Source organism: Pipistrellus hanaki, assembly GCF_964339955.1.
Source record: "Pipistrellus hanaki genome assembly, chromosome: 2".
NCBI lineage: Eukaryota > Metazoa > Chordata > Mammalia > Chiroptera > Vespertilionidae > Pipistrellus > Pipistrellus hanaki.
The window spans coordinates 20,158,423-20,182,400 of record NC_140504.1 but is presented as its reverse complement, the minus strand read 5'-3'; the positions used below and the strand labels follow the sequence as shown (position 1 = coordinate 20,182,400).

Here is a 23,978-nt window from a genome sequence, read left to right as displayed (position 1 = left end):
CGTGGTATTTTGTGGAAGAGCCACACTCAAGGGGCCAAAGAGCTGCATGTGGCTCGCAAGCCACAGTTTGCAGACTACGGCCCTGGGAGACATATTGGCTAAAATATTGCTCTGTGAGATGTCTGAGATTTTACTGTGTGTGTCTTCTACTAGGATTTTTATGGTTTTGCAACTAACATTTAGGAATTACCTTAGCTAATAAGGAACTTACTCATCTTACTTTAAAGTTAGCCTTTAGGTTCTCATATGCAACCTTATTTTTGTTACTGACATGGTTGTTAGCTATCCAACAAGATCCATGCTATGTAATGGTAAGATAAGTGGTTAATGGATCAGATAAGCAAATGTCTCACACTTTCCTTTAATATGTATTCAAAATAAGGTAAAAATCATCACTATAAACAAAGCAGTTTGTTAAATTACAGCTGTGTTTTCAGAACTGTCAGGTGAACTTTCCCCTCACTGGTTCCAGTTGAAAACTGCTGTTAGGATTTGATTTAAAACTTTATGCTATTTACCTACAGCCAGAATTAGTAGTAAATATAGTTCTGAAACTCTAAGATGTTCATATTTCTAACATTTTATTGTTCAACAAAACACTGGGAAGAGTTGATTTTGAAACTTTCAGCAAAATCAGTAACGTATCTAAGCAGGCTTTCTCGTTGAAAAACGAAACTGCGCAGGACAAAAGAGCACACGATCCTTTCCAAATACTATGATATAAAATTACACAGATACACATTATATACGTACAGATATACATGCTTAAATGTATGTGTAAATAATACATGTATAATCTATGCATCAATTATATCTACCCATGTGGGTGTGCGTGACGATGTGTGTATGTATTTCCATTAAGGAATTTGTACATAACTGAGTGATAATGATCACCTAAATTTTCTTACTTCCTGGCTTTTTCTTCCATTCTTGTTTTCACTTTTAAGCAGTTAAAAATGTTCTGTACCACAAATAATCATTTAACATGAACTTTTATGCTCTTATTATCTTGTTAAAAAAAATACTAAATTTTTTTATATAAGAATATAAAGATAAAAAATATAAATTCACAAGGATGCACAGACTAGAAGACAGCAGGAACAGTAAACAAGATACATCAACAAATTTTTAGCAAATGAAAAACATATGGAGGATTTGGGGCTATGAGAGCCAAATACCAGCAACTATAGAGAATTCCAACATGAGAAAAGCCAATTTACATAGCAAAAATCAGAAAGAATAGGAATTTAAGATACCACTTACCACAGTGGACACACAGATGCATGGAACTAAAAAAACAAGGAAACTGGATAGAAGTCTATAAAAGCAGTAATCTCCCATGCAACCCAGACAGGTAGGTAGGTGACTACTCTTCCCCAATCCCAGGAGTGATTTTGACAGAATTGAACATTGTCATTGGTAGTTAAAAGTGAAAAGGGAACCAAAAGGGAATCCCAACCTTAATGGCTCTGAATGGTCGGAGCTATCAACTCATTGTTTAGTTGAGACAGTGGTAATTGAAGCAACTTTAACCTGTTAATCATATGTAAGTTCTTGCTGATTGTCTATTATTGGAATTTCCTGCCAAAAGGATATGGGTGTTTCCCATAGCCTCAGTAAAAAGGGATGGCAAAAGGCCAGAACAGTCCCCCTAGAGGTGGATTCCCAATTAAAAAATCTTGCATTTACAGACCAGAAATAAACATATGAGAACAAAAAATGTTTGAGTCCCAGTTTCAATGTCCAAAAGTTCTGAGTCCAAGTTTCAATGTCCAACAGTTCCTCATGTGTACATGTCAGCAATGATATCTGGATGGTGGACAAATGGTGGCGATGCAGGTCCGACTGTCTCTGGTTTGGTCCTGGGAAACCTGCAGCGACGCACAGCTGTTGACTGCTAGCATGGCAAGGCGTTGACAGTGTCTTCCATGTATGGACTGTTTCTCCTCTTGTCTTAGTAAAAATGTCAAAACAATATAGCACCAGATCCAGGGGCACAGTAAATGAGAGCAGAGAGATGCTAAACTAAAAGTGAAAGGAATTACATCTACAACTAATGGTAAATACTGTGCCATTAGTTGGATCCAAGATAGTTCTGACAGAGGATTCATCTATGCAAAAACTGAACAGCAGCTGAAAAAGATATACAGTAAGTATCTGAAGGTATGCCCACCCTCCCCCCCCAAAAAAAATGGCCAGGCCCTTACCCAATCACCTATAGCCAAGCCCGCCAGTTAATGAGCCCAAGCCTTAAACATTTTTCAGTAAACAATTTCTGTTAACTTTTTAGAGATTATTAAAAAGGGGGGAGGGATGCATAACCAATCATGTGATGAAAGCCTTCATTATAAGAGACAGAAAGGAAAAAACAACTCCTAGTAAACCAGGAACATGCAGAAGAAAATTAAACGAAAATATCACAATTAATTCCCTCAGAAACATATGAGAAAATGATCCAGCAAACAAAAATAGGAGGAACATCCATAGAACAGGAGAAAAAGCTTGAAATTTTAAAAAATGGTAACTTGTAAAAAAAAAAAATACAATAAAATTAAAAGATTAGTTCAAATGACTCACAAAAAGTAGTAAGAAAAAAATTAAAAATAGGAGGTAAAAAGTCCCTGGAACAATTAATTTTAAATAACATAAACCAGACATTTCTCATAAAAATTCAGACACTAGGAATATACAGAAGACCCCAGAAACTTCTACAGAGAAAAAAAAATGGAGAAATCATAATAAAAGGAACAGGACTTCTACACTGCAATATATAGAAAACAATGGAGACTTGTCTGCAAAATTCTAAATGAAAATGCTTTTCAACATAGAATGTATATCCAGACCAATCTCTGATCTAATAAAAGATCAGAATAAAGACATTTTCAGATATGCAGCCCCAAAATTATACCTCTCACTCCACCAAAACAACAAAGACAAGCCAGATTCAAAAAATAAGGAATGTAACACTAGAGATAGGTAAAACATCCCAGGATGAAAGCAGGCCTAGCTATAAGGGATACATCAGTGAGCAAGAGATTTAAAAAAAACAACAACCTTGCCCTCAAGGAGCTTATATGCTAGTATATGTAACAGCAGTTCTCAAAACGGGATCTGTAGGACACCTGAGGTTCCCTAAGACCCTTTCAGGGGATCCAAGAGGTCAAAACCATTCTCATTACAATACTCAGATATGACTTACCTTTTGCACTGATGATGTACAAGTAATAGCAGACAAAACTACTAAAGGCTATGGCACCAAACTGTACTAGCAGTCATTGCATTCATTATAACAATAGTTAAAAGGGGGAGGGGGGGCAGAGGCAGGGGAGGTTGAGTGGGTGGAAAGAGATCAACTAAAGAACTTGTATGCATTTATGCATCATCCATGGACACAGACAATAGGGTGGTGAAGGCCTGGGGTGGGGGCAGAGGCGGGCTAGAAGAGGTCAATAGGGGGGAAAGGAGGACATATGTAATACTTTCAACAAAAAAGATTTTTTTAAAAAGCAGTTCACTTGATCACTTAAGAATGTCCTTGATAAAGTAGTAAAAAGCATTAACTTTATTAAATTTCAACTCCTGAGCAAACATCTTTTAACATTCTATGTGATAAAATGGGAAACACACATAACTGCTGCTGGATAATGAAGAATGATGGTTATCTTGAGAAAAGGCATTTGGGCAACTGAACTGCAAGTTGAACTGGCTGCTCTTATCATGACCCACAACTTAAAAGGACTCTGATTATTCAAACTTGCATAGTGAGAGACATTTTCTCAAAAATGAACAAGTCTTTCACTTCAAGAAAAATTAACAATATTTGTTGCCAATAAAATTTGAGCTCTCAAGCCAAAATTAGAATTTTGGGTAAATTGTATCTACTATCATGAGACTGATAGCTTCCCAGTATTAAAGATTTCTGTGATGAGATCAGTGGTGATACTAATAAATGTGATTTTTTAAAAAATATTATGTAATGAAGGGTAGCAACATTGGAAGATACGTGTAATGCAAAGGGTCAGTATTTCCCAGCAGGTCAATGCATCATGTCGCAGAATCATGCATAGGTAAAAAAAAAAAAAAAATGCATTCACAGTGCAAGACAAACTATTAGGTTTTAATTTGGAAAAGTATGAAAAGATCACTCATATGGTTTCAAATACCACATTACGACCAACTTTTAAGAAACTGCCACTTATCAAGTTTTGGTGTAATATCAACGAATTATCTGCAAAGGCTATTAAAATACTACTTTTTTCTAAACTAATATAATATTGTGTTAACTATACCTTAATGAAGATATAGTTTTTCTATACCATATCTGTGTGAATAGATTTTCTTCATATACCTCATTCAAAACAACTCATCACAATAGATTGAATACAGAAGCATATCCTATAGAATAAAAGGGTAATATGCAAATCGACTGAACAGCAGAATAACCGGTTGCTATGACACACACTGACCACCAGGGGCCTGTTGCTCAATGCAGGAGCTGCCCCCTGGTGGCCAATGTGCTCCCACAGGGGTAGCACCGCTCAGCCACAAGCCGGGCTGAGGGCTGGCAAGTGCAACAGCGGTGGCTGGAGCCTCTCCCGCCTCCTTGGCAGCACTAAGGACACCCTACTGCGACTTAGGCCCACTCCCCACAGTCAGACATCGCCCAAGGGCCCCCAGACTGCTAAAGGTCACAGGCCGGGCTGAGGGACACCCCCCCACCTCTGCCCCCAAGTGCACAAATGTTGTGCACCGGGTCTCCAGTACTGTATAAGTATCCAACTGTCTTCTATTAAGCCAGACATTAGAGATTTGCAAAAATGAAAAATAATGCCAGTTTTCTCACTAAGAATGTTTTGTTTTGAAAAATAGTTATTTTTCGTATCAAATTTGTTATTTGTGTTACCATATGATGTATTATTATTATTGTGGATTAATAAAAATTCAAAATTTCCTATTTTAATTATTAGTGAAGCAATATTTATAGATATAGCCCACATATAATAGATAATAGTTCTTGGGGGTCTCAATAAGTTTTAAGAGTATAAAGGGATCCTAAAACTAAAAAAGTTTGGGAACCACTGTTTTAAGGCAGCTATCATCATTTCCATTCTCCATTCTTGTCTAGCTTATTAAGACATAAAGAAGTAGCGAGAGAGAAAAAAGGCACACATCTAGTTATGTCCCTTGATGGTGACCAAAGAAAGAGAGGAGAGAGTGGTATGAATTTTTTTTGTTTTAATTTCAAACAACATAAATTATCCATAATAGAATGGTTACATTTAACCCTAAAAGTTAGTGGGAGATACAAAATCTTCTTTCTAGGAGCTCAATAATAAAAGTTTGAAAAACTGTCACAAAATTATAAATATTTTCCCAAGGGATATAGTTACATTTCAGAAAAAAATTACACTGAAATATTAATCTCAGTAAGAGAAAACAAACAGCCACCATAATTCTTTATTATGGTTAACATCAAATATTTATCCAGAAAAGGAAGTCAACACTAAGAGCAAATCAGAAGTAGACCCAAATATCGTCTTCTCTATCAATGACAGGTATTGAACTCTATTCACTGCCCTCAATATATATTCCCCTCTGGATTTCCATAATGTCCCTTAGCATGTAGCTGGATATACTTGCTCACTGAAGTCATGGTGGTCAACTTATATTTCACACTCCTAGTAAGAAAGAACTCTTAATAGGTAACTCCTTTGGTAAGGTGCAGTGCATGGGAAGACACATTAATAGTAGCTCTTTCTGATAAGGGCAATGATGATTGAGCACAGATTTTTAGGAATCCCACAAGGTAACTATTTTTCAACCTATGTGTAAGCAAAAAAACACACACACACACAAACAAACAAAGAGACAGAACTCCCCAATGGTGTTACATTCTAACTCTGGTCTCTATTATATTCGTACATCCCGGTTGAATCTTATGGTTGCAAACCTTACCCAACTACTCATACTACAGAACTGAAGCCAAGACTGGTAATGACGACAGTAGGACATCAATTTACAAAAACATCTTATTGCAAAGTTTAGGTGAATGATGGAAGATATGGCCCAAAGATGTGGCCATTCAAAAAACAGTTCAAAGGCATACACAAGTAGTTTCTTTGTCCAGTTATTGATAAAGACACAAAAACAGTTATCTTTTTCAGAAAATAGGCAGTTAGAGAGAACAAGGATTCCTAAAGGATATGACAGTTTATAATTATTTCTCTACTACTCATTCATCAGTAAATCAAACTACATTTTTTTTTTAATCTTGGACACATGGTCAAAAAAAAGAGAGCGATCATTTTAATGAGAAATAGAGAAAAGTAAAAGTGGGGTTAATAATAGCATAAGAACTCCATAAACAATAATAAAACTATGCAAAGGCAGTAAAAGAATGGAGGTAAAATTCTAGTTTAACAAGCCTAACAAAGCAAAAAACTCCAAAAGAGATAGAGAATTGTCAAAACACTCCTCCTCCCATAACAACTAAAAATCTACAGACTAGCATATCTTTTTTCTTTCTTCCTTTCTTTCTTTCTTTCTTTTTTTCTTTTTTTCTTTTTTTTTTTTTCTTTTTCTTTTTCTTTTTGAAGCATTACTGGGCATGGGACTTTTCCCCAATGGTTTGAAAATCAAAGCAGAAAATATATCTATACATCTACTAGAACAATCTTACTAGAGAAGGCTTCCAACAAGTAACACATTTCTTTCCTGAAACTGGCCAAGTTGGAAAGGCAATTGATAGGTGCCGCCTGCCTTCATGTTTTTCAGCTTCAAACATTTTTAGCCCTCGCGCTGAAGAACGTACAGTAAGAAAGTGCTACCTCTTAGCAGGAAACCTCCTTTGCCTGCAAAGACAGTGAGTCTGTACAGACTCTAAGGCTAGACGGGCTCTCAAAGGATACCCAGCACCTGTAACACCTGCTCCAGTCCTTAAACCTGAGAACTCTGCATATCTCCTTCACTTGGAGCTTTTACATCTAAGGTCAAAGATGACAACGTGAACACTTGTTGGTGAGAACACAAAACATGTGAATTAATTTAACTACCTAGGATCTGTTTACTAGTTGATTCACAACTAGATGACTAATTCCAAAAATGCAAAAAATAAATAAGTTTTAAACAAATGATTAGGCTTCCAGTGTGCATTTAAAGATATAGAACCCCTCAGAGAGAAATTATCTTAAAGTTGACCTAAAATCAAGAGCAACATATGTAATAGAGCATTAGAACCACCAAAGTAAACGGTTTCAGGGTAGCCATGTACTTTTAACCTGAAGGCCACAAGCCCTGAAGTCAAGGAAGAGTGCTTAAAGCGGGTACGTGTATTTACACGTGGGCAAGTCTATTGCACCCTGCACCGTCTCTCCTCTCAGCAAGCTAGTGTGTGAGCTGGGAAGAATGGGAGGAGAAAAGGTGTTTCTAAAGTAGAGACCACGGCCCTAGCTGGTTTGGCTCAGTGGATACAGCATCGGCCTGCGGACTGCAGGGTCCCAGGTTCAACTCCGGTCAAGGGCATGTACCTTGGTTGAGGGCACATCCCCAGTGGGAGGTGTGCAGGAGGCAGCTGATCAATGTTTCTCTCTCATTGATGTTTCTAACTCTATCTCTCGTAAAAAAAAAAAAAATCAATAATATATTACTGACTTTTTATGAGAGATAAGAGTTAGAAACATATATATAAATATATATTTTATTGGTTTTTTTAATGATAGTTAGAAACATTATATATGTGTATGTGTGTGTGTGTGTGTGTGTGTGTGTGTGTGTGTATATATATATATATATATATATGTATGTATATATATAAAAAAAAATTTTTTTTTTAATGTAGAGACCACGGACGGGGTGGGACAGGGCGCACCAGGTTGCAGCCTCTCTCCCCGCACCTTACCCGGCCCTTATGGCCAAGGCCGGTCCGTGAACCCCAAAGCAGAGATCCATGGGGCTGGGGTAGCGAGGGCGAGAGAGGAAGGCAGGAAAAGCGGACTAACTCTTTCTCACCACCTCCAGACCCAGGGCCTAGCCGGAGACCAGCGCCCCGGCACCACCCCAAAGCCAGCCACCGCCGGGGCCCCGGCTCCCAGCACCGGGGTCAGGAGCCCGCAGGTGCGGGACGCATGCGCACTGGCCCCCGCGCCGCACACCTGGGAACCAGCCCCCGGCCCGCCGCCTCCCGGGCGGCCGCAGGCCCCGCGCCGCCTCACGCAGGAGCAAGGCCTCGGAACCCCGCCGCCGCCGCGGCGCCGCCTCCCGGGCCCCGGCGAGGGCATCACCTGGCTCCCGGCCTTCGGGATCGCACCTCCCGTGGACTTGCAAGCGCCGCAAGATTTGGAAATGGTTCTTCAAACCGGGGAGCCGCCGGCGTCCTCCGAACTTGCTTCAGTTTAAGCTCACCGCCTTCCTGGTTCCAGCGCCAGGCAGCGCCAGCCGAGCCTCCGAGTGCATCGATGGAGGCGCCCAGGCGCTCGGAGTGCCGAGGGAATAGATCGCCAACGCCGCCGCCAATTTTTTGTTTGCTGTTGGTTTTGCTTTGCTTGTTTGATTATTTCATTGCCTTATAACAACAAAATTAATAAATTAAAAATAAATAAAGGTGGGGGCTGACGGGTGTAACTGCCTTTGTAGTCGTCGTTATCGTCACAGATAACCAGTATAAACAAGTCTGCATCATAGGAAGTTAGGTTTAAGACACATGTAGCAAAATTGGTTATCTCTAGCTGGGGGAAGAGGAAACTCACCCAACAAATAATAAATCATGGGAGTGTGTCTGCATAGAGTCGTGTGTGATTAAAATACAATGATTTATTTGCAAAAAAAAAAAATGCATTCAAAGTCGGTGTTTCTTCTGCCCTGAAGGTGAAGGCACTCACAGGTTGGTTGCAAATTAAGTTTCTCACATTAAAGTAACTGGTTGTTAGAGGACTGTGGAAAGGGAAGGCTGCCCTAGGCAGGGAAAGGAGATTTCTTCTGGGAGAGAAATTATTTAGGTGCTTGTTGTTATTTACATCAATAAAGATTAAAGCGATTAAGCATTTTCTGTAACTCATATTGCATTAATTATCTGTCCTTGCATAAGCATCCTGTTTCCTTGCTAACTATAAGTACGCAAAGATATGGAGATAAATAAACTGTTGGCCTTGGTTTGGGTCAACTGCGAGAACCAACTCGTTCAGAATCGCTAGATACCCAAACCACAGTTTTCTGCAGATATTTGAGAGGTGAAAATAAGCTCCAGAAATACATTTGTCATAAATGACTGTACCTTAAATAACCAGTTTTGAGGGACCGTTTTAACACTAACTACCACACTTCACGTTTATTTTAAATAATTCAATAGCTGGGGGGACTCAGGGACCTGAATTTTATTGGAACTTGTATACCTGTCTGCAGGCTGTCAACTGAGCTTTACTATCATTTTTTTTTTTTTTTTTTTTTTTTACCAAAACTGTATTTTGCAATACCCTGTTTCCGGAAAACATTTACTATTTAATAAAACAACCTCATTAGAACTTCATGAGCATTTATTAGCATATCATTTCAAAACCTTTGTGTGTTCTTTTAAATAAGTTTCCCTTAGGCCAGTAGAATCCGTGATCAGACACTGCAGATCTCTCATAACTCTATCAACACTATTCCTAAATATACAAAGAACCAGGAAAATCTTTTTGGTCTGAATCGCATCAATTATCTGGACCTCCTCTGATTACCTTTAAAGTGGTCATCTCTCCTTCTAGCTCTGTAGATGGAATTTGAGATCAGACCTAGAAATCATGGCAAAAAAAAAAAAAAAAAAAAAGGAGCTGGTGAGTCTCTTGATCCCTTACCAGACTTTTAAAGTGGTCATTTTGGAGCTATTTGTGAATAGTATTTAACACCTCAGTTTGGGAGCTCTTTCTGGTCATTCTGCTCAATAACCTTAAAAACATATTTTCTTAAAGGATTAAATTTTTATGGTTATTCCCCTCTCATAATATCAGGACTAAGGTTATTACAATGTAAAATCGTGTTCCTAAATTCATATAACTTTGGAAAGTGTATTTTAGTCTCTTTTATAGCATAATAAAATAAAAGCAAGCACTAATATAATTCATTAATACCTAAAAGTTATTGCACTGGAAACATAAAAATCTTAATTATTTCTCCTAAAAGTAACAATAATGAAATGTTTTAAGAACAAAATATAACTTCAGCATTCAAGAGAAAATAAGGCAAATACTTCTTTAAAAGTATTATATCCATCTCAAGTTTGCCAAATGTGAACATTTTAATCTGAAGAGTGGTATAGTATGACAGTTATGTATAGCCTCTATTTACATATATCCTAGAAACACTAATATATTAAGTTTTAATTGTGTGTGTTTTTTCTACAAATGTTTTAGGTTGCTCTGATGGAACTTCTCAAATTATCTGTTAACTTCGTGCTGTTGCTTTAACCAATTGATGGAAGATGTACATATCAAAGTTTTGTCATGGCTTTTATTTTTACTAGGCGTATTAGCTCTAAGAAAATGAACCCAGTTCCCTTTAACATCAGAAAGCCTGCATTCGTGTTTATTAACATTCACACTGCTTGAAAACGTCCCCAATGCTACCCTGGGAGAGATATATTTGTTTACAAACTCAAATAATATAACTTAACATATGCAAATATTCTTATGCGACATACATTTGTGGCCACCCTTCTCACAGCAAGCTTCGTCCTGCACAACACAGGCAGATGACTCAGGAATACAGTCATTCCTTCCACATTAACTGTTCCGATTAAAACAGCCCGGGGAGAGCGCGGGAGACTTTTTTCTCCCGGCGAACATCTCTTTTTTCCATAGTCCGCAATCAATAAAATTAAGAGGGGCACAAACTTAACATCCACTGATTTTTTTTTTTTTTAATTCAAAGCAGGATAATCACTTGCTTTTCAAAATCAGGAAACCAACCAGAATGTTTTCCAGGTTGCTAAAGAATAGTTCTTGCCTTTCATGTCGGAAAGGGCCCGGCCCCAGGGGGTTAGTAACAAGGGAGACGGGGTGAGGGTCCTGGAACCTCCCAGAGGGGACTAAGTCCAACTAACTGTCCTTGGTGGGGCGCTAAGGAAACTCTTCAATATGGAATCTGTCAGGGAACAGCTGCTCGGGGAAAACGTGTTCAATTGACCGGCCAACCGGGTTGTTGGTGGAGGAGTCAGCCGGCTTGGGCTCCAGGACGCAAGTAGTGGGGTAAATCACCAATCCCCCAGGGCCAGAAGGCTCGTGGAGACCCTGGCTCAGCCCTGGCTGCGGGGCCGGGAAGCCTTTGAAGGAGCCGCAGAGGGACCCTGCCCCTGGGCCGGGTGGGAAAGCCAGGGTGCCGGGCTGCGAGGTGGAGGTGGGGGGGGTCAGGCTGGCAGCGGGGATGTAGACCTGCAATAACGGGTCACCATACGGAACTGGGTTGCGGGGCGCCAGGCGCGGGGCAGGCATGGATGCGGGGCAGCAGTGAGGGGCCGGGCAGCCACGCGGGCGGGCGGGCGGCACCCCGAAGCCGGGCGGGCTGGCGGGCGGGGACGCGGGGTCTGGCGCGGAGTCTGGATAACGGACTCGCTCCGGGAGCCGCGCACTTGTCAGTTTCCTCTTGGCCACGCCCCGGCGGAGCAGGTCCAGCTCCCCTGGTGTTTAACTAAGTCTTGACACCGACGCAAAATCCACGCCTAATTAAATTAATTAGGGCTTCTTGTCAATCCTGGATGAATGGCCGAGTGCGCAGGCGGCCGAGGCGCTCGCTCGGAGAGAACCCGCACGGCCTGGGACCTGCCTCCTCCTTCCGCCCCTTTCCCCGTCCCCCTTCCCCTTCGCTGCCCTCCCACTCCAGACCCAGCCTGCTCGGACTCCAGTTTAATCTCTCTCTCTCTCTCTCTCTCTCTCTCTCTCTCTCTCTCTCTCTCTCTCTCTCTCTCTCTCTCTCTCTCCCCTCTCTCCTTCCTCTCCCTCTTGCTCTCCCCCCGCCATCCCCACCTCCACCGCCCCCCCCCCCCGCAGGTAGCGGCGGCGCGGGCGCTCCCCGGGAAGGAAGGGGCTCCCTCGGAGTCGCGAAGGGAGGTAATTCGCTCCGAACCAGGGGCCGCCTGGGCGAAGTATAAATAGTGAGACTTCAAGCGCAGCGTCGCCATCAGATCTGAACTCCCCTCCGCGGGAAGAATTGTCAAAGATCTCCCCATTGAACCAGCGGGCTCCTCCGGCGGGGAAGCAGCATCAGTTCATATTTCCCTCGGCCCCCGCCCCTCCCCTCTTCCTCCTCCTCCTCCTCCTCCTCCCCCTCCTCCTCCTCCTCCCCACTCCTCCTCCTCCTCATTCCTCCTCTTCCTCCTCCTCCTTTTCCTCCTCCTTCTCCTCTTTTTTTACTTCTTTTTCTCCTTCTACTTCTCTTTCTTCTTCCTTCTCTTCTTCTTTTCCTTCTTTCTTCTTCCCCCTCCTCCTCCTCCCCCCTCTCCATCCTCCCCCCCATCCCCTGCCCCATTGATGTGTTATCACTGGGGGGGCTGGAGCAGTAAAAAGAGAAGAAGGAAAAAAAAGAAGAGCGGGGCCCAGCCGTGAGCGGTGGTGGTGGTGGTGCGCGGGGCTGCGGGGCGGCATCGGAGGCGGCGGCGGCGATGGAAGAACTCACGGCGTTCGTCTCCAAGTCTTTCGACCAGAAAGTGAAGGAGAAGAAAGAGGCCATCACCTACCGGGAGGTGCTGGAGAGCGGGCCGCTGCGCGGGGCCAAGGATCCGGGCGGCTGCGCGGAGCCCGGCCGCGACGACCCGGCAGTCCGGGCGGCCGGCGGAGGCGGCGGCGGCGGCGGAGGAGGCGGAGGCGGAGGAGGCGGAGGAGGCGGAGGAGGTGCAGGAGGAGGAGGAGGAGGAGGTGGAGGAGGAGGAGGAGGCGGAGGAGCTGGAGGAGGGCGCTCTCCGGCCCTCGAGCTGGACATGGGCGCCGCCGAGAGGAGCAGGGAGCCGGGCAGCCCGCGGCTCACCGAGGGTAACGGTCCCCGATCCCCGGCCCCGGGTCCCCTTCCCGCCTTCCCAACTCCGCGCAGGCGGGAGAGGACCCCCAAGGCCCAGCGTGGTGCGGGGTGGGTGGGGGGACGGCCGGGACCAGGCGAGGGCCCTGGGCTCCCAGTTTTTGGAAGCTGGGGTGATGGTGGTGGTGGGAGTCCGGTGGTGTGCATGGTCGCTGGTGGGGTCCGCGTGTCTATGGGGAGGGAAGGGGGCGTATTGGGGATGGTGCGCGCCCTTCTCGGACGGAGGCTCCCGCCGTTCCCACTCCGCCCAAATGCGCTCTCCAGCGGCGGGAGGACGGGGCCTCGGCGCGGGCGGACGGTGAAGTTCGCGGGGCCGGGCGCAGGCGGGGTTCCTGGCAGCGGCGGGGACCGCCGGCGGGATCAAGGTTAGCATCTAGAGTTTGTGAGAACTCCTATTCTAGGGGAGAGAGGAGAGAAGAAAAAGGAGCCAGACAGAGAGAGAGAGAAGAAAATGTCACCCTCCCGTGGCCCGGGGTTTGGGACCGCTGCAAAGAACCGCTAGAACTCGGCAGAGACCCTGGATCCCTGGGTCTTGGGGATCCCCGGGTCTCGGGGAGCCGTACTTGGCCTTCTCTCTGAGCTGTGGAAGGTAGAGCGAGGCCAAGGCGAGCAGAGGTCCAGCCTGTGCTGTGTGTCGTGGGAGACGTGTGAGGCTCCTCTTTTTTTGTTTGTTTGTTTGCTTTTCGGTATTGACACAATCCGGTTACCGCTTCGCCTCACCCAGGACTGGGGTTCTGTGCGCGGAGAAGCCCCCGGTGCCAGCCGAGTGCGAGGAGACGGCTTTATCTAAAAGGCAGAGCGTGCTGTGCCAATTCAGAGGAGTTCAACAATAAAATTAATTTGGCACTTGGTCCCTGCAGTAACTGGTGTGCTGCCATATTTTTCCAATTAAGAAAATATGTGACATGCGTAGAATCACATATTTAGGCAAGCAATTAAGTTGTTTATAACACGGTCTGGTTCCTGTTTAGGCCAATAAGTGGGCATTTGGGGGGCGAAATAAAGATTATAGTAAGCCTATTAATCAGCTGGAAACGTGGACATCTTTTTCTTAAGTTTGCGAGGATACCCGTGGTGGATGACATAAAATAGACAGCCTTCTCAACCCCTTGGGCAGTGTCTGGAGTGTGTTTTCATGTTTAAATTTTATGACACTGTGAGTGGACATATTTTATGAACTTGGCTGTGAACGCTTGCTACTATGTTATCCACTTCCTTCCAGGAGGAAGGACACATGTCCACAAAACGAACTCTGAAAACTAGACATGCTGGCATCCCTTAAGATCACAGCAGTAAGCATGGCAGGCCGGGCTGAGATCTAGAGGCGATTCTTCCCCCCAGACCCTGCCCCAGGTCCTCTTAAATTTGCAAAGTGTTGGCATAGCTGCCTGATGCTTCCATGCAGCCTCCTGCAGCCCCGGTGAAGCCACCGCAGTGCTGGGCCCTGGGTGCAGTAGCGCGCAGCACCAAGAGGTGATAAGGTCTGAACCCTGGGATAAGGTGCCATCCTGGGGTCTTTCCTTTCCATTAATTCCTCTGCAGGCCCGCCCTTTTGGAAATGATGCTTAACTTCCACGCCGATCTGGAACCAAGGCTGGGGAAATCTGCAAACAGCCTCGTCTATCTAAACTCAGCTTTGACGCTTTAAAAAAAACCAAAAACAAAAAACAAAAACCGAGTCTCTGACTCAGGCTCAGGGGGTGAAGGTTCGCAGGGCAGTTTCCGTGGTGGAGATGACTCCCCGGGCCGCTGCCACTTGGCCTTGATAGACAGCAGTTGGCAAAAGTAGGCTTACAGCGGTGAGTCCGCGAACATTTTATTCTCGTGTTACTATTTATCAACTATTGCATTATGTATTTGTATAGCAACTGTCAACCTACTTCTGCCCGCCCCTGTAAATATATAGCCATATATCCCTTGGGTAGCTCCGTGGTGTGCTCACATTTGCAGAGCTCCTGTTTTTTTTAAGGGAGGAGAAGAAAGGGTAGGAAAATAGCAACGGATGTGTGCAAAACCAGAGCAGGGGGGGAGAAAAAAAAAGATGCCTATTTTATTAAACATCCGAGCTGGTGGATGCATGAAAAAAGGCTTTGAGCAACCAATAGAAACCTAGAAACCGCAGATCGCGAATGTTCCGTTTGAACCTGTTGATCTCTGCGGGTTGAAGCATTCAGGGTCCAGCCGGCCTTTGCAGCGGGGAGATTGCCCAGGCGGCGGTCAGTTCCGCGAGCCGAGACGCGGGAGGCCGGGCTGCTGCCTCTCGCCTTCCAGCCCAGCCGGTCTGGTCGGCGGGCCCTCCAGGCTGCCAACATGGCGTGGACGCCTCTGCTCAGGCGACAGAAGTCCGGCTGGCGGGGGACAAGGAGGACTGCCTGGCGGCCCGTGGATGGCCGGTGGGGTTTGGCCCGGGCCCTGGGTCCGCACTGGGGCTCCCGGGGAGGAGACTCTCTGGGAATGCGCTGCACGAGGGTCTCGTTCCGCTGGCGCCCCTTTGGCCCAAGTATTACCAAATGAGACCAGCAAGTTGGAGGGAGAGAGACGGAGGGCGATTGGCCTGAGACGGGCCCAGCGCTCTCTGCAGGAGAGGCCGGAGCGAGCGTGGTCTCCCCGCGCTCTCCTGCCCGCACCGCGCTCGGTCCCTGGCGGGGCGCAACGCTTTTGATTTCTGTAGGAACGTGGGAGAGAGGGAGTGGGCGAAAGGGATTTGGTGTTCCGAGGAGAGAGAGGGAACAGTGGGGGTGCATAATGAGGGGAGCGGAGGCCGCCGTTTCAGGGGAATGGGTGGGTGAATGCCCATCTTGCCCGAGGGCGGCCACCCAGAGTTGATCTTGAGCGCGCATCTCCAGGAGCCTAGTCCTCCTCTGGGCCGGGCCGGGTGAGGGACTGGGCAGGAACTCCAGGAGGGGGCAGGATCCGCCACCATCCTTCTGGAGACAGATCTGGTTAATGCGATTTGTTGTGTTTTTATCTGTGTGTGTGTGTGTGTGTGTGTGTGTGTGTGTGTGTGGCGCCCCATGCAGTGTCCCCGGAGCTGAGGGATCGGAAAGAGGATGCGAAAGGGATGGAGGACGAAGGCCAGACCAAGATCAAGCAGCGGCGAAGTCGGACCAATTTCACCCTGGAACAGCTCAACGAGCTGGAGAGGCTTTTTGATGAGACCCACTACCCGGACGCCTTCATGCGCGAGGAGCTGAGCCAGCGGCTGGGGCTGTCAGAGGCCCGAGTGCAGGTTTGTGACCTGTGAGGAGGTCGAGGCAGGCTCCAGGGAGGAAGGAGGGGCCCGCCAGGGGCTGGAGAGGCGACTTTCAGGACACATTCTAAAGGTGCAGGCTGGTGAGAAAGGAAGGGGTGTCCTAAATAGAGGTCTTGTTTTCCAAAGTAGATCTTAGTCCCAAACCTTCTCTCTCTCTCTCTCTCTCTTCCCCCCACCCCTCCCTTTCACCCCTTTCCAACATATGTTCCCAGCAGAAGAAAGCTGTGCTGGGCTTGCTCCCAGAGTTTCTATAAACCACACCCCCCCTCGCCTCATGATGTCTTTAATGTGGTTTAATCCTAATGGGCCTACTTTTATAAGCCTTAAAAAAAAATCCCACAGAAAACGTTTTATCTTCGGGATGTCTTAAAAGTTACAACGAATATTCTGTTCGCTGGAGTTGGGTTTCCTTGAGGGTCTGCTCCGGGGTCTAGGTTTGCCAAGCGGATGTGCCAATTAGGTTTATAGATGTACAGACTATAAAGAAAATTAGCAACTGTTAAATGCAGAAATTTACAGTCTGCCCTTAGCAGTTGATCTCAAACTGCGTGCGTGCGGGACAGCAGAGAAATAAATGCATGTTGGCCCCTCTTTGTTCCCTCGCTTCACCAAAGCAGCGGAACCACAACCTACAGAAACTTGGTTTTAAAACAACCCCCAGATCTTAACGTTAACATTTTTCGAAGTCCCGACCCCAGTGAGTACCCTATCTCATGCTATTAGGATTGTTTTTTGTTTTCTTGGGTTTTGTTTGTTTGTTTGTTTCTTCTGGTCTGAGGGTAAGAGTAGGCTGCTTCGGGAAGCGGTTCATTTGAACATGTATATGCATCCATGCATACCTACCCTAGGGTTATGGAGAGCAAATTAAAATGTTTCAGATTGCATTTCGCTCCAATAATAAAGTGGGAGAAAAGGATGGTCATTATTTGTTTGAACACATGGAGCAGTTTTAGGCCTGAACATCTGCAGCTGTTACAAAGTATCACTGTAACAGATACTCCCCAGGTCTCTGGGCGCAGAGACCACCATCTGCAGCGAACTATGCAATTCTTAGGGGGCTTCCCCGCGTCTTGTAATAGGATCAGGACAAAAACAGCAGTGGAGTTGAAGGGGAGAAGCCATAATAGGCTGCCTTGGTCATCACAGCATCAACAGCGGAGCCTTCCTTTTTAAGCCTCCCCTGCCTCGCTCTGTGTGCTGAGATCTCTAGAGGCTCAGCGACCCCTTAAAGACACGATGATAATTATTACAGTTATGAGCATTAGTATCTCAGCTCCAACTCTACGAGGGAGGGTGGGGGAAAGAGGCAAGGAGCCTCAGGCCATGTGAGTTGCACAAAGGATGCCCACCCTGCCATGAAATCTGCCCTTCTATGACGCTAAATGGCAGGGGAATTTTTGAAGATTTACATGGACGATGACACTTGCTTTTAAAAACAAGACAAAGCTCAGAAGCGATATTTTGCTTTCATGTGTTTTAAAACACGAATTGGCGAATCAGTCAATATGCTATCTTATTGGGACATAATGCTGTATTATCAGAGTAAAATAAAAAATAAAAAAGCAAGCTTTCTTTGAATTTTAAAAAGTCTGTCCGATTGCCTCTAAAAGTTGGTGAGGTTGTTTAAGAAGGTTATGTCTGGGAGAAGAGAGTATCCAGGAGTTGCTCAATTCATACTCCAACCCCTTTCACACAATATTCTCTCTCTTTTTTTTTCTCCTAAGAAGTGATTTATTGCCGATCTTTATTTTTTCATACTTAAAAACATTTTTTGAGCTATTTTCCGGATGCTTTTCTACTACCCTAACTGTGAGCATGGGCTATTTCTATAGAAGCAAATTAGATTATCATGATAATAGTACAATTATTCTGCTACTGTGTTACACTCTGTTGCACGGAGGAACAGAGAAATTCTAAACTTCTTTGTAGTGAGGCTTTTATGACACTAATTACCTCTTCCCCCACTCTCATCCCCCTCTCTCAGCCCTGAGGAAAAAAGGAGTCACTATTTGCTTTGGTGTTTGGTTTTTCTTGAAGATGAAGCTAATTAATATTACAGACTATTAATGAGCACATTTGTCTCAGGTCTTACTGAGCGAACATCTAAACCCATTATCACTTTGGTATCGGGTATCAGCAAGGGTTTTAGGCCTTGGGAACTCTGTCATGTAGAAAGATGAAACCAGGACTAATAGCAATTTACCAATAAACCATCTTGCAAAAGTATATGAAATCTATATATTTTTGTCATTCACATACACTTTTAAGTTTGGAAATGGAGATTGTTCTATGAATTCAAAGGTTGCTTGCTACATCTCATAGTTTGTGCCTAAAGCATTACTCTTTTTTCGTCTACTTTTGTAATTAAAAATATTTTTTGAGTCATAACATCTAGGTTATATATTTTCTCTCCAATGTGTAGGTTTGGTTCCAAAACCGAAGAGCTAAATGTAGAAAACAAGAAAATCAACTCCATAAAGGTATGGTTCTCAGACAAAGAACATTTGGTATTCTAAGTAAAAAAAAAAAAAAAAAAGAGTGGGGAATATAATATTGCTATTACAAATGCAGAAAAATCTTCTCAAAATAATAATGGTCCTTGCTTAAAAACCTTTTCTGAAGGCAGTTAATGAGAGTCCTAAAGTTTGGGAGGAAGTTCGACTTATTTTAATTATGGCAGTAGTTTAGGAAGATAAGAGATTATTTCCAAAGGGATTAGTTCTATCTTGCTACCATTTGGAACCCTGGAAAACAATGCTGGAAATGTTCATCTCACGTTATTGTGTTTTGTTCCCTCGTTCTTTGCAGGCGTCCTCATAGGGGCTGCCAGCCAGTTTGAAGCTTGTAGAGTTGCACCCTATGTCAATGTAGGTGCTCTAAGGATGCCATTTCAGCAGGCAAGTACAGCCCAGTTTCAACCCGTTTTTTTTTTTTTAACTGCAAAAACACCCGGATGTTTGCTTGAACTGTTGACCATCCCCCTCTCTGTAAGCCCCAGTTGTTGATGTCCATGCAGTTGAAGAATCAATTTTGAGATGATATAGTGGACCTTCTCCCCTTTAAAAAAAAAACAAAACCTATAGATTGTCAGGGGCCACACGTCTGGTCCTTTCTGTCCTCGTGGGAAACCCAGAGAGGCCTGAGGGCAGTAACAGATCCTTTAAAAATGCACTAAAGATGGAGCTTGGGGAGAGGAAGGAAAAGCCTTTTGATTAAGATTTTGTCAGATCCAATACAGAGGTTAGTCCTAAGGTGTTTCTGAGGCAATTCTCTAAATATTTTTCTAGGTAAAGTCACATTAACTGTCTCTGACAGAAGAAAGGGAAATAAATAAAAGTACGCTCTTGCTCAGACTTGATTTTTTAAAGCTGTCTACAAACAAAGCTTCATCTTTAGGAGAGAAGGAAGCCTTGCCTTGGTCTTCCCAGGGATGCCCTGCCTCTGCAATGCCTTTCCTAGCCTTAAAGAAACTTTTAAGACTACATTTAAAAGGACAGCCTACAGCAATGATTTAATCCTGGGAACTCCCCGTGCTCTGAACTCCCCACTCTCCAAGCCTAAAGGCTCAATCCTTTCCCAACCAGCCCCTGACCAACCCTCCACCTCAGCCAGGACCCCTGCTTGGTAGGATTATGAAGTCATGAATTAGTTCTCCTTTGCCAGTGTCCTAGTCTGGAAAGACACATGAGTGCACCGATGTATTGAGGGTTAGTGTTAGGGCGTTCTTAGCTTTCTTCTTGGCACCACAGGACTCTGGTATCATGGTGCTAGGCTTTTGAAGCCAGAAAGAATGACCGGGGAAAGAAAAAGGGGTCTTAAAAGGAGACCCTCACTTTTCAGAAGGCGATCTGTAGGTCTGCAGCATCAGCAGCACCTGGGAGATGTGTAGAAATTCAAAGAGTCAGGCCCCAACCTAGACTTTCTGAATGGGGATCTGCACTGAAACAAGGTCCCCAGGTAATCCTCACAGGAGTTTCAAGTACTAACGATTGTGCTAATTGTGATGAAGATGCAGTAACTTACAAAGTTTTGTCCTTTGCTTGTTGGTACTTGCTTTGTTGTCCTTTGCTTGTTGGCACTTGTTAAGTGCTTTAGTAGTGAGGTTAGATGTGTATGACAGCATCCAGAGAGGAGGGTAGCTGGCCCTCACCCCGTTTTGCCAATACACCCTTGTTATTTTGAGGAGGGTGATGCTTTGTAACAATAGCTACGTGGCCCTCCTCTGGGCCAAGCTCCCTAAGGAGCGGCCGCATTCCTGCAGTCTCAGCGTCTCGTCTCGGGGGCATAGGGAGATAAGCCTGAGTGAGTTGCAGAGATTCAGGGGCACGGGAGTAACTCCCCCGTGGGCGCCCCAGAATCCAGTTACTTGACTTAGAAGGTTAGCCAAAATGCCCCCTTTCCCATCCCCGCCCCAGCCCTCGCCTGCCTGCGCCACGCCAGACGCCGTTAATGCTCTTGTTTCTATTCTGTTGTCACCCTAGGATAGTCATTGCAACGTGACGCCCTTGTCCTTTCAGGTTCAGGCGCAGCTGCAGCTGGACAGCGCCGTGGCGCACGCGCACCACCACCTGCACCCGCACCTGGCCGCGCACGCGCCCTACATGATGTTCCCGGCGCCGCCCTTCGGACTGCCGCTGGCCACGCTGGCCGCCGACTCGGCCTCCGCCGCCTCCGTCGTGGCCGCCGCCGCCGCCGCCAAGACCACCAGCAAGAACTCCAGCATCGCGGATCTCAGACTGAAAGCCAAAAAGCACGCGGCCGCCCTGGGGCTGTGACGCCGCCGCCGCCGCCAGCGCCCCCGGTGGCGCCTGGCGTGCGCCCCCCCGCGCGCACGCCCTCCGCACCCCAATGCTTCTCCATCGCCCCCCTCTCCGCACCCCCGGAGCCCAGCCTCTTGCCGCCCGCCCGGCTGATCGCCCCCTTGCCCGCTTCTGCGTTTGGACTCGGAGGGCAGGACTCCGCGCGGGACCTGCGATCCCTCGAGGCGCGTCAACTCGGTGGCTGTGCTGACCACGCGGCTGTCCAGAGGGCCTGGCCTTCAGCTCTGCAGGGGCGGGTTTGGGGGAGTTCTGGAGGAGAGAGTTTGGACAAGGGCGTGCTGGGACACCGTGGTGTGACTTCTGGCAAAGCTGCAGAGATGGACTCTTGCTCAAAAATAAAAATCTTCTTAATAATAATAAAAAAAATGAACAACAACAAAAAAAGGTAGAAAAGACAAACGGAAAAAAAAAGGAGAGAAAAAAGGGAACGTGTTTCTGATGACGATTGGAAAGAAGCTCACATCGGAGAGAGAACCAAGGAACACACACACACACACACACACACACACACAAAATGAAAGTATTTTGTATGTTTAAAAATATGGAAAAATCACCTGGAAGAATCTCGAGAGAATGGGGGGTTGGGGAGTGGCCAATTTAAAAGTGTATGCCTGCCCCCATGGGCAAAGAAAGCAACCCAGAAGGAAGAGGTATACTTATTTAAAGAGTTAAGATTTAAAAAAGAAAAAAAAAAGGTGCGCAGCTGGGAAGTTCACAGGTTTTGAAACTGACCTTTTTCTGCGAAGTTCATTTTAATTACGAGAACTTTGATAAGAGAGGCGGGCCTCCTTTTACGTTGAACCAGATACTTTGAGTTAAAAAAAAAAACCCACCACGAATGGAAGAGCAAGAAGAGGGAAAAAGTATAAAAAGGAGAGAAAGAAATTGATATTAATACGGAAAAAATAATGATACCACAGACTGATTTCTCTGAGGAAATTATGGCAGAACTGTCCAGGCTGTTGGCAGTCAATTCCGGTTTGCATGTTACTTTTATTCCATTGATGGTGTCTCCCCCCCTCCCTGCTTACTCACATGTACTTACTTCATTTTCATCTTCAGTATGAAAAACAATACCAAAAGCATCTGGAAACTGACGTCTATCTATATCTATCTATATATACTTTCCCTGATCCTTGGGGACAAAAGAAAAAAAGTTGGAAGGGAAAAACTTGACACTCTGATTGTCCCAAGAAAATGGAGGTGGGCAGAAAATGTGGGGAAAGGAAAAAAACAAAACAAAAGAAGACCAAATAAAAATAACGAAGGTACAGCACCTCAAATGGTGCCCATAGGCGGCCCTCAGTGGTCCCCCTCCCCTCCCCCTTTTCTTGTCTACCCTCCTGCTGGTTCCCTGAAGTCCTATTGGAGGGCTCTGCTTTATTTCCCCCTCTCTATCCCGTCCCACTCACCTTAAGCAAAACCCAGCTAGATACAGGCACTAGGTTTCTGTAAAATATGTTGATACACACGAACAAAGTTTATTTTGGCTATAATGTGTGAACTGATGGTTGACTTTCGACATCTGCATTTTATCTCACAAAGGTGTATATTAAAGTACTTTTTTTGTTTGTTTCAATTCCTGTAGCTGTTCAAAATGGGATACCCTGGACTAAAGCAACCTGTATCCCAATTCTCTAGAAAGCCTCCTTAGTTTTGTTTTGTGTTTTGTTTTTTTTCTCTCGCCTTCTTATTTACAAGAAAGAAGAAAAGCTCTTTTCACTGAACTGGAGTATGCGGTTGAGCTTTGTAACTATTTGTTCTCCATGAAAACAAAATTATTTATATTTGCCATATTTTTTTCTAGTGTATTAAGTTATTTTAAACAAAAGAAGATGCTGTTATTTCCATGACATATTGTCGGTACAAAATGTTTTCGGTTTCACCTCTGTTTAAAAAAAAAAACCTTTTAAATAAGTGCCAAGTTATTCATTGAAGACACTTTGCGATCAATTGAATGAAAATAGTATTGTTTCATTTGATGGGGTTCGCGTCATCTTTGTTCCTGTTGTTATTAAACTATCCGAGATAGTCTTTCCTTCTTCTTGCTGATGAATGTGTATCTGTCGATGATTCCACCAACTTGGAAAGCGCTCACCTCCACTCCTACCAGCCGCCATCAAGGGGCCGTGAGAACAGTGGCTCTGTGGCACCACACTGAACCAAACTCCCCCTCCCCCATGGCATCCACTTGGCATAGAACCCGGATTTATTTTTTTACACCAAGTCAATAAAGGAACAGGTCATATATAAAAATAACAATAGAATAGTCCCTTTCCCAAGATGGACTCTCATTCTTCATTTTGCTGCACTTTGGCCCTTGAAGAGGTTTATTTGGGAGACACTTTGGGTAGGCAGAGGAGCGGAATCGCGCGGCGCAAAATCCACTTGGGTTAATTGTGGCATAACTAATACTCAGTCCCAAGTCGCCGAGCCTCCCTGGAGATGGGCAGGCGATGGTTTGGGGGAGTAGGGCAAGAGCCGCGGAGGGGGGCCAAGGTGCTGGGAAGGACAGATCCACACCTCGCCTTCCAGTTTGACTTTTGGACCAAAGCAGCTTCTCGGCTTGGTTAAATTTAGGAAAAGGTAGAAGCCGGGACCATCACCTTCATCAGGAAAAGCCGGGTATTAGCCATCAGAACACCGAAGAGCCCTTCCCTCCGTCCCCCTTGGGCCCCCTCTCCCATAACAAGTCTCCCCAGTAAAGCCCAAACACACTGCGGGTTTAGGGGTTGGTAGAAACCGGGAAGATCGGCCCTGGCCCGGCCCGGGGCAGGACCCTCCCTTCCCCGCCGGGCTCTAGGAATGGGAGGCACCCTGTGCCAAAATTGAGGGGTCCCGAGTGTCCCCCCGGGGCCCTCAAACCC

At 45.3% G+C, this 23,978-nt stretch overlaps 2 protein-coding genes across 6 annotated transcripts in view; one reads left to right on the top strand and one right to left on the bottom strand.

Annotated features, from left to right (window-relative positions):
* The window catches only part of RSRC1 (arginine and serine rich coiled-coil 1), a 315,683-nt gene extending 302,871 nt beyond the window's left edge, over positions 1-12,812 (bottom strand). The window contains exon 1 of one of the 3 annotated variants that reach the window (XM_084876045.1): positions 12,704-12,812. The gene's annotated coding sequence lies outside the window, so the exon portion shown is untranslated. Of the gene's footprint in view, positions 1-8,279; positions 8,440-12,703 lie in introns of those variants that run through there. The other 2 variants (XM_084876044.1, XM_084876046.1) reach the window with 2 other exon arrangements.
* SHOX2 (SHOX homeobox 2) lies at positions 11,990-21,495 on the top strand. 3 transcript variants are annotated; one of them, XM_084876043.1, is made up of 5 exons: positions 11,990-12,857; positions 16,059-16,267; positions 18,714-18,771; positions 19,100-19,188; positions 20,773-21,495. In XM_084876043.1, the coding sequence occupies exons 1-5, from the start codon at positions 12,629-12,631 to the stop codon at positions 21,064-21,066; spliced, it is 879 nt and encodes a 292-aa protein (XP_084732169.1). In that variant the 5' UTR covers positions 11,990-12,628; the 3' UTR covers positions 21,067-21,495. The 3 variants fall into 3 exon arrangements, with proteins under 3 accessions (XP_084732169.1, XP_084732167.1, XP_084732168.1); XM_084876041.1 differs by having other exon boundaries at positions 11,993-12,995; XM_084876042.1 differs by having other exon boundaries at positions 11,994-12,995; positions 20,809-21,495.
* The last annotated feature ends 2,483 nt before the right edge of the window (positions 21,496-23,978 follow it).